The sequence below is a fragment of the Dipodomys ordii genome, unplaced genomic scaffold, assembly GCF_000151885.1.
Source record: "Dipodomys ordii isolate 6190 unplaced genomic scaffold, Dord_2.0 Scaffold64, whole genome shotgun sequence".
In the NCBI taxonomy this organism is placed as follows: Eukaryota; Metazoa; Chordata; class Mammalia; order Rodentia; family Heteromyidae; genus Dipodomys; species Dipodomys ordii.
Window position 1 is genome coordinate 1975018 of NW_012267280.1, and position 10302 is coordinate 1985319.

At 52.6% G+C, this 10302-nt stretch overlaps 1 protein-coding gene across 1 annotated transcript in view; it reads left to right on the forward strand.

Annotated features, from left to right (window-relative positions):
* The first annotated feature begins 379 nt into the window (after positions 1–379).
* LOC105990284 (hepatoma-derived growth factor-related protein 2) overlaps positions 380–10302 on the forward strand; it is a 15225-nt gene continuing 5302 nt past the window's right edge. The window contains exons 1-4 of the mRNA XM_013022648.1: positions 380–506; positions 1650–1752; positions 1869–2007; positions 8274–8477. Of these exons, the coding sequence (XP_012878102.1) occupies positions 380–506; positions 1650–1752; positions 1869–2007; positions 8274–8477 (573 nt within the window). The remainder of the gene's footprint in view (positions 507–1649; positions 1753–1868; positions 2008–8273; positions 8478–10302) is intronic.

Below are 10302 nucleotides of genomic sequence, written 5' to 3' on the forward strand. Positions count from 1 at the left end.
GGGGCCCTCGGCGCCCCCGGCCTGAGGAGGGCGCCCCCGGGGTGTAGGAAGGGTTCCCGACCCGAGGCATCCGTCGCTGGAGTCCGCAGGGCCGGGGGCTCCGGTTTCTGAGGAAGCCGCGCCCTGGGCGTGGAGTTGGGTCTTGCGGGGCCGGGGGGTGGGGGAGAGGGGTGATTTGAGGGTCCTGGCGCCGAGAAACCAGCGCTCCGGTGGTGCCAGGGGTCGAGCCCCTCCCCTCCCCCTCCCCACCCCCCACCCCCCGGTCAGGGGGTCCCTGAGAGGCTTCAAGGTGGGGTTAAGTTTGGGGCGGGGCTATCATGGGGTCGGGGGCAAGGGGGAAGGCTGAGTAAGTTGGGCCAGGTCCGACTGGAGAAGGTCCATGGGCCGCCTGGACTCCGGAGCAGAAGTTGTGAGTGGCATTGGGGCCGTGCCAGCTCCTGGAGGAGAGCTGCAGAAATGGGGAAAAGGGGTGAGGGTCAAGGCCAAGGGGCCGAGGGAGGCCAAAGGTGAAGGAATCAGGACAGCTGATGTTGGGGGATGGAGCCTTTAAGGAAGGGCAGAGACCCAAGAACTTGGGGTTCCACTTTTGGAGGAATTGGGGAATCCTGGGTACACTAGGCCCCAGAGGCCCTTGTCACCCCTAGGGTTAGGGCCCGGGTCGTTTCTGGAATGGTAGGATAGAAGCCCCGGCTTCAGACAGCGGAGTAGGGGAACTGACCTCCCAGGATCAGTGGTGGCCCTCAGCATGGGAGAGGAGAAGCTCCAGAAGCCAGAAAGACAGGTCCTCAGCTTGGCTGCGTTTAGCATCCTACAGAGACAGGGTGCTAGGTTGCTTGACTAAGGGAACCTAGGAGAGTGAGGGTGACAGAGAAGGTTCCAGCAACCCTAGTCCTTCAGAGTTGGAGAGATGTTTGGGGGAGGCATTATTTGGGATGAGAAAACCCACTGTAAGTTGATTTGTCTGCGCTGGTTTTTCTGGAGGAGATGGGAGCAATGAAACTTTATCAGCACTTCCCTCCTTTGCCCAGTTCTCTTCTTTCCAGAGCACTAGCTTTTCCTCTTTGCCCCACCCCCCTCCTCCAGCTAGAAAGCCCGGAATATTTCCAAGCACCTGATTGGAAGTGAAGGGGCTGCTAACCTCCTGTGAGGATGTGACTGACAGCTGCTGGAGCCCATGAGCCTGCAGGGAGAGGGTGGGACTTCCTGGATGCTCTCAGGGCCTGTCTCCTGCAGCCCACCCCCCACTCTCTGCATCCTTGGAGCTCACAGCTGCATCTTCTGAGAGACAGCTGCTTGGGCTTTCTGCAGGAGCCGGGGTCCCTGTCAGGTCTTGGGAGTTCATAGAAACTAAGCTTGGCCCCCTTCCCTCTGGTCGCTTTAGGAGTCCATATTTAGCTGTGCTCAGGTGAAGCACCTGTCTTAGGGCAGCTTTCTTCCCTCTTCCCAGGGAGAGGAATCACTCTGGGTGGGGGACAGGCTTGCAATGGAGGTACACAGGAGAATGCACATTCCTGCTTGGAAGGAGATGTGTCTCCTGGGTTGAAAGCACCCCCGCCCCCAACCATGCTTCTTCCCAAGTAACTTGGTGGCTGTCTTGGTGATTTCCTGGGTCAGAGTGTGCAGGTGGGCCTCCTGGCCTTCACTCTAAGCCTCTCCTAACTGGCCTCCCCTACAGATCGATGATATTGCCGATGGTGCCGTGAAACCTCCACCCAACAAATACCCCATCTTCTTCTTTGGTACACATGAAACGTAAGTGTCCCTAGATGGGTCCTGGTATCCCCTGTCCTCATTCTCTCCCCCCACCAGTCCCCAGTACCTCTACGTGGCCAGTTTACCTTTAGCTGGCCCATGGTTCCATTCTCCAGAGCCTTTCTGGGACCGAAGGACTTGTTTCCCTACGACAAATGTAAAGACAAATACGGCAAGCCCAACAAGAGGAAAGGTTTCAATGAAGGACTGTGGGAAATCCAGAACAATCCACACGCCAGTTACAGCGCTCCACCGGTGAGTAACTTGGGGTGGGAAGTGTCCAGCTCCGGGGGAGTCTGCAAAGGACACTTCCTCCTAGTGGAGCTACAGGTGGGCTTTTTCTTGTCCCATGAGAGAAGAGAAGCTTCTGGACCAGGTTCTCTGCTTCAGCCTGGCTCGATCACACTCTGTGAGGGCAGAACAGCATCACCAGCTTCTACCCAGTCCATGCCAGGGGCTTCCCCATCGCCACCGCCAAGGGTCCCAGGATGTGTGGTCTGGGGCTGGTTGAGGGGGGCATAGGGTTTCAGAATCTATCCTGGTAAAGACCACTGTTCCCAGGTCAGCAGAAAAAAAAGTGTTCTCTGTGTTCTAAGGCAGGCGTGGGGTGAGCACATGCTTCCAGCATGCTTCTCAAGGCCTGCGGTCCTTGGCCTGTGTTAGTAATTTTCTGTAGGCCACGGATGATGTGATAAATATCCAAATGGCCCTTGTGCAGAGAAAAGGGGCCCCACCCTCATAAAGGCAAACTGTATTTTTTGTCAGTGACATACTCCTCTGACCTTTTTTGCCTAATATCGGGCCCAGGAGAGTCGGAGGTCGGGTGTAGAGAGAGGATTCCTGGTTGGTGGGAAGAATGACAACAGAGCCGTAGTGATGAGAACAACTCGGGCAAGCTGGTGTCTGGAGGGGCTCTGGGGGAAGGAATTTAAAAAAATACAATTCAACTCCACAGAAGGCTGTGGAGGACTTGGGGGTACCCTGCTGGTTGTGGGGAGAATGGTGTGGAGATAGTCAAGGCCTGCTTGCCTTCCCCTCGTGGATCCTGGCACTTAAGAGTGTCACCCCAGGACCTGTGGATGGTTCTGTGTTCCCATTGCGGTGTATTGCTGTGGACTGTGCTAGACACATGGAGGGAAGAATGGTCAGGCCTAGCCCCTGCCTTCCAAGATTACTGTCCAACATGTGGAGTTCACTCAACACATCTCTTGACATTCCCATCTTGAGAGTTATAGCTTACTTTATTACCCCAGATGAGGCCGGGAAACAGGGTCCCTGTTTGCAACCCATCCTGGCTGAGTGGAGCAGAAAGTTTTCAAGGCAGTGAGTTCCATGAGTTTCTCTGTGGCACCCGTTCAAGTTCCTTTTGGTTACGTCCTGAGCTTATTACCTCCTGGTGAATCATCTCCCCATTTAATATTTATTGGACACCCACAGCTTGCTAAGTACGGTGTAGATGCCTGCTCTCAAGGAAAGGGAACTCAAAAATAGTACTCTAGAAACCGAAGGAGCTTCCACTGAACCTCAAAGTTGCAAATTAGCCTCAGGTATCTAACCCGGATGTACTTCTAAATACAACATGGGTGTTAAACGCAGCCTCTTGGGCCAACCCCTCCAATGGTAGAGGGCCAAGACGTTGGGGCCCTGCAGTTCTTATGCACGGTCCCAGAGACCTTGCATTGTTCTGTGTATAGGTGGGCCTTTGGAAGCCTGGATTTATGGGAAACTGAGTTGTTTTCTTCTTTATGCACACTTAGAAAATTCAGGAGGTACATGGGTGTTTGCAGTGACAAGGCAATCTTGCCTCTGGCCAGTTTCTATCTACCCTCACAAGATCCCCCGCTGTTACAAACGCACATTCTCTCTTTAAGTATCTAATTCTGAGCATTGCGTTCTATCTATTTAAATATATAAATATATATGTATATGTCATATATGCTCACACATACTCTATTTACTTTTGATGGTGCTGGGCATTGAACTCAGGACCTTGCAGTTGTTTGGCTGATGCTCTACCATTGGAACCATGTCTTTGGACCTGTTTTTGCTGGTTACTTTTGAGCTATTGTGGGTTTTTCTGACTGGGCTAGCCTTGAACCTTGATCTTCCTGCTCAGCTCAGCTTTCTAAGTATCTAGGATTATAGGCATGAGCCATGTGCCCATGAGCCACTGGTGCCAGTCTCATTTTGGCTTCGATTATTTGCGTTTTTGTTGTTGTTACTGGTCTGGGAGTTTGAACTTGGGACGTTGAGCTTGCTAGGCAGGCATCTGCCACTTGAGAAATGATTTTTTTTTCATTATTTTTTCAGATGTTGGTATCTTTTATCCAGGCCAGTGTAGACTGCAGTCTCTTGCAGGATATCACATGTAGCTCTGTGCCTACTTTTTGTTGTTGTTGTTGTTATTTGTTTGGTTTCGCTTTTCTTGGTCATGGAGCTTGAACTCTGGTCCTGGGTGTTGTCCCTGAGCTCTTCAGGAGCTCAAGGCGAGTGCTCTACCACTTGAGTCTCACAGACTTTCCTGCCTGGGCTGGCTTTGAACCGCGATCCTCAGATCTCAGCCTCCTGAGTAGCTAGGATGACAGGCATGAGCCACTGGCGCCTGGCTAAGATGGGGTCTTGCACACTTTGGCTGCTCAGCCTCCTGAGTAGCTACCATGTAGCTATTTTTCTATTAACTCAGAGTCTTGCTGTGCAGTCCTGGCTAGCCGGAGACCCATCATGTAGCCCAGCAGACCTGAAACTTGGAGTCCTTCTACCTTGGCCTCCCAAGTGCTGGGTTACAGTTGTGCACCACTATGCTTGGTCTGGCTCAACAGTTCATGAGAGAATCTGACCTGGAGGTGCTGGGATTTGAACTCAGGGCTTCATACTAGTCCCAAAGTGCAGTGGAGGGCCTATTCTTATGTCCTCATCCTGACAGGAGCTCAAGATGGTGTCCTGGTGTGCCGTCAGATGGCCCAGAGGCCTAGTGTCTGCTTGTATGCCCAGAGGGGCCAGGCTTGTCTCTGAGGTGCCTCAGCCAGACCGGGCTTCCCAGGGTTGGTGTAATTAATGGCAGTGTAACTGTGTTGGGCCTCAGGTAGGGCCCAATCTTTTCTGTGGCTGGGCCCTGGGCACTGGAGGGGGCTGGGATGCACCCCTGGCCTCAAAACCCCCTGCCTGGTGTCTGCCTACCCCAGCACAATCGCCACTACCAAAATGTACCTACACATTACCAAATGCACCCTGTGGACACAATTACTCGTGACCTAGAATAACCTATTGGTAAGTTCTTGTTACTTACAAGAAGCAAAGGGACCTGTCCAAGGTATCTTCTTCTTTTTGTTTTTGTTTTTGTTTTTTTGGTATGTGTGTGTGCCAGTGCTGGAGCTTCTGAACTCTTGTGTCTGGGTTCTGTCCCTGAGTTTTTTCACTCAGGGCTGTTGCTGTACCACTTGAGCCACAGCTCCATTTCTGGTATTTTACTGGTTAACTAGAGATAAGAGTCTCCTGGGCTTTCCCGCCCAGGCTGGCTTTGAACCATGGTTTTCAGATCTTAGCCTCGGGAGTAGGGTTACAGGCATGAGCCACTCCAACCAGCTGAAAGGTTTCTTTTTCCTTGGTTGCCTTTTATTTCCACCCCCTTTGAGACAGGATCTCACTATGCTGCTTTGGAGCTGGAGGTGGGGGGATTGGGAGGTAGCGTGTGTGGGAGCTGTGCATGTGCGCATGCCTGTGTACACTAGTATGTCAGTTCTGGGTCTTGAACTCAGATCCTAGGCACTATCTCAGAACTTATTTTGCTAAGGCTGGTGCTCTACTTGAACCCCAGCTCCCACTTCTGGCTTTTTGGTGATTAATTAGAGATAAGAGTCTCACAGACTTTCCTGGGTGAGCTGGCTTTAAACTGCAGTCCTCAGATCTTAGCCTCCTAAGTAGCTGGGATTACAGACGCGAGCCACCAGCTGCAGGCTCTACTTTGGATCCCTTAATCATCCTGGCTTAGTGTCCTGAGTGCTGGGATCGCAGGTTTGCTTCACCACACCTGGCTTCTGTTTAAGGTTCTTAAGTCTGTGGGCAATAGGGCTGGGCTTGAGACCAGAGCCCAGGGCTCTGGATGCCTAGGCCTGCATTCTCTTGAGTGGTACCAGCCGCTAGCAGGATGGTGAAGGGGCACTTGGGACACTGGACCCAAGTTCGAGTCGTGGCTCTGTAGCCCTTGCAGATCATGTCCCTTGTGTCCCATTCTGTGGGGGCACGGTGGGGTGATGGGCAGGATGACAGGGCTGTGGAGGCACAGAGGTTTCGCTGGGCAGGAGCTGGGCAGGAGTAGGGAAGGACTGTTCATCAGAAGCTGTGGCTGGCGCCAGGCTTCCAGGCTGGTCCTTACCCTGCCTCGGATTCTGTGCTCTTTCATTCATTCACTTAGGCATGCATGTATTTATTTGATAACCTACTTTCTGGGGCAAGGTCTTGTCATGTGGCCCAGGCTGGCCTGTGACACTCGCCCTTCAGCCTCCCCAGTGCTGATGTGTATGGCGGCGCCTGGCTCCAGGCTCCTGAGCTGTTACTTAGATTCTGTCTTTCTCCCTTTCCCCTTGTGTGTATCCTCATCTGCAGAAGTCAAGTGATCATCTGAGCTGTTACACATTGCAGTGACCAGCTTGGTGGCACTTAGGACCAGGACACTGGCCTGTGCTTCCTACAGAAGACCCTTGGCCTAGCCACCCACCCCCACCTCACCCCCCACCCCTGCTGTGGCTCCCTGCTGGGGAGGGAAGGAGGAGAAAAAAATCCTAAATCCTGTCATCTCTCCTGGCGTTTTCTCTTTGGGCCTTGACCTACTTAAGTATCATCCTTTTTAATCTTGTCAGAAATTGTACAGGAGAGGCCCTGACGTGGCCTGGGCCACGCAGGGAGAGGATTTCGTTCAGTGCTGCGCCACCAGCTCCCTTCAGCGCCTGCTTCTCATTTCCCTTGTCTGTTAAGAATGAACCTGCTCCGTGTGGAGGCTGCTGTGGTGCCAGCCACTCCCATCAGTGGAAGCAAGAAGAACTTTAGAAAAGAGGGAGCCAGGGCTGGGAAGGGGGCTCAGTGGTAGAGCGCTTGCCTCGCACGCATGAGGCCCTGGGGCTTCCATTCCTCAGTACCACATACACAGAAGAAGTGGGAAGTAGAGCTGTGGTTCAAGTGGTAGAGTGCTAGCCTTGAGCAAAAGAATGCCCAGGCGCTGAGTTCAAGCCCCAGGACTGCCATAAATAAACAAATAAATAAAGGGAGGGGGGGGTCAAGCAACCAGCTAAATGAGCAAAGGAAGGTCCATCCAGCTACCTCCCCGCTGCCCAGCCCCTGCACCGTGTCCACAGCCCCCTGATTCCTGGACTTTCCTGCTCTCGCCCACCCTGGTTCTCTTCCTTACAGTCCCAGACCCCCCAACTAGAGTCATCCAGAGAACAGTGTTCCTTCTGTCTTTAAAAAAAAATGGAGGGGACATTTACAACAAGTCACCATTTGAGACTACCCCCTGTACGGCTTTCCATGTATTTGCCATGTTGCCCATAACTACTTTAATTCCAGAACCTTCTGGGCACCCCACAAAGAACTCATGAGCCGTCCCCCTCCATTCCCTCCTGCTCCTGGCGACCTTGAGTCTATTTTGTGTCTTCAGCCTCTCCCCTCTTCAGCTGTGCTCTCTAGAGCAGGCAGTCCTGCAACTCACCATCTTTGTGCTGGCTCCTAACCGTGTTTCCCCGATAGACTGTGAGCTCAGCGAGGGCAGGGAGTGTCTGCCCAACACTCAGCCAGGCCCAGGCCCATGGCAGGCATTCTGTGGTAGTTGGCTGCATGGGTGATGGGCTTACACACTTTCCTCTTGCAAACTTGAAAGTGAATTCAAGAAGGGTCCCAAGAGCGGCCCGTGTCCTTCTGTAGAGTCATCTCGGGGCTGCCTGCGTTTGTGCCACTCCCTTGGAAGGCAGTAGTTCAGCACATCCAGCAGTGGACGCCACGGGCCTGTGCCCTCCAGGCACAGAACCGTTTTACGTCATCCAGTCAATCATGATTTTTGTTTGTTTGTTTGTTGCCAGTCCTGGGGCTTGAACTCAGGGCCTGAGCACTGTCCCTGAGCTTCTTTTGCTCAAGGCTAGCGCTCTACCACCTGAGCTGCAATGCCACTTCCGGCTTTTTCTGTATATGTCATACCAAGGGATTGAACCCAGGACTGGACAAGCACTCTACCACTAAGACACCTTTCCAGACTCAGTGAATCATGTTTGAAAACAGAGATGTTGCCAGCCCTCTAGCTGAAGTCCAGGTGCAGTCGAGAGAGCTCTGTGCACTTCCAGTACCACTGAGGCACTGGGGGCAGGATTTAACCCTGCCTCCCCATCCTGCCCCTAGCCACAGCGCCCTGGACTTGACCTCCTCATGGGGAGATGGAGCCGGTACACTTGAGATGGAAGGGCTGGCATCTGGGTGATAGTCGGCCAGGGAGAGCCACTCAGGGCCCCCAGTGATGTGTGGACTGTGTCCCCCCTCAGCCAGTGAGCTCCTCCGACAGCGAGGAGGCCCCCGGAGCTGACCCTGCGGGGGGCAGTGACGCGGACGAGGACAACGAGGACCGGGGGGTCATGGCTGTCACGGCCGTGACCGCTGCAGCTGCCAGCGACAGGATGGAGAGCGACTCCGACTCCGACAAGAGCAGTGACCACAGTGGCCTGAAGCGGAAGACAGCAGCACTGAAGGTAGGGGCGAGACAGGACGGCCTGGCGCATGTAGGCCAAAGGCTGCCCACTTCTGTCCCTCCGGGGAGGCCTTCATTCCCCCCCCCCATTTCTCCCCTCTCTCCTCCTTTCTCCCCTCCCCTCCCCTCTCCCTCTTCTCCCCTTCCCCTCCACAGCTTTGCAGTCCTCTTGCCTCGGCTTGCTCTACGCTGGGATTACAGGAATGAACCCTCCTGCCTGACTTGTTGAGATGATGGGGGTCTTGTGAAGTGTTTCAGGTTCTCAGAAACCACCTCACTCAGCTGGTCTCAGGTTAAAATGAGGACTTTAGTCTTGATATTGAATGGACTTTAATGTCTTACAGCCAGGGACCGCTCATGTCTGTCATCTTAGCTATTCGGGAGGCTGGCAGATATGGGGATATGGCTCAAGTGATAGGACATCTGCCTAGCAAGCTCAAGACCCTGAGTTCAAATCTCAGTGCTGCAAAAAAAAAAAAAAAAGGTCAGGAGGCTGAGAGTTGAGGATCAAGGTTCAAAGCCAATCCAGGCAGGGAAGTTTTTGAGACTCTTTATCTCCAATAAACTACCAAAAAGAGCCAGAAATGGAGCTATGGCCCAAGTGGTAGAGCACTGTCCTTGAGCAACAAGTTCAGGGACAGCACTCAGGCTCTGATCTCGAGCCCCAGAAGCAGTGGGGAATATGAATGTATTTATGGTGATGATTTAATTTTTATTTTCCTTTTGCTGGTCCTGGGTGCTACCCCTGATCTGCTTTTGCTCAAGGCTGGCGCTCTATCACTTGAGCCACAGTACCACTTCTGGCTTCTTCTGAGTCTCATGGACTTTCCTGCCTGGGCTGTCTTCAAACTGCAATCCTCACATCTCAGCCTCCTAAGTAGCTAGGATTACAGGCATGAGCCACTGGCACCCAGCATGATTTAATTCCTCTACCTTCCCCCCAAACTTCTTAGAATATACTTGGCCTTTTTGTTATTGTTATTTTGTGAGGGATTTTGCCTTGAATTTATTTGTTCATTATTGTGTGTATGTGTGTTTGTGTGTGTGTGTGTGCCAATCCTGAGGCTTGAACTCAGAGCCTAGGCACCGTCCCAGCACTTTTTTGCTTAAGGCTGGCCTTCTACCACTTGAGCCACTGTTCCACTTCCATATTTTCCTGGTTAATTAGAGATGAGTCTGATTTGTCTGCTTAGGCTGGCTTCCAGTTGGAATCATCAGCTCTGTCTCCTGAGTAGCTAGGATTATAGGTCTGAGCATAGTGCCCAGCTAAATCGATAGCTTTTCTTTTCTTTCCTTTTTTTTTTCTTTTTTTAAGTGGTGGTAGAGCATTTGAATTCAGAACCTCACACTTGAGAGGCAGACCCACATCTCTTGGTGTGTGTGTGTGTATGCCTGCCTGTCCTAAGGCTTCAACTCAGGGCTAGATGCTGCCCCTGAACTTTTGTGCTCAAGGCTGGCATTCTACCACCTGAGCTCCTCCACTTCTGGCTTTTTTTTGGGTAGTTAAATGGAGATAAGCCTCATAGACCTTACTGCCCGGGCTGGCTTTGAACTGTGATCCTCAGATCACAGCCTCCTGAGTAGCTAGGCTTACAGGCATGAGCCACCAGCACCAAGCTCTATGAGACTCATCTCCAGTTAACCATCAAAAAATCCAGAAGGACAGCCGGGCGCTGGTGGCTCACGCCTGTAATCCTAGCTACTCAGGAGGCTGAGATCTGAGGATCGCAGTTCAAAGCCAGCCCGGGAAGGAGAAACCGTGAGACTCCTATCTCCAATAAACCACCAGAAAACCGGAAGTGGCGCTGTAGCTCAAGTGGTAGAGC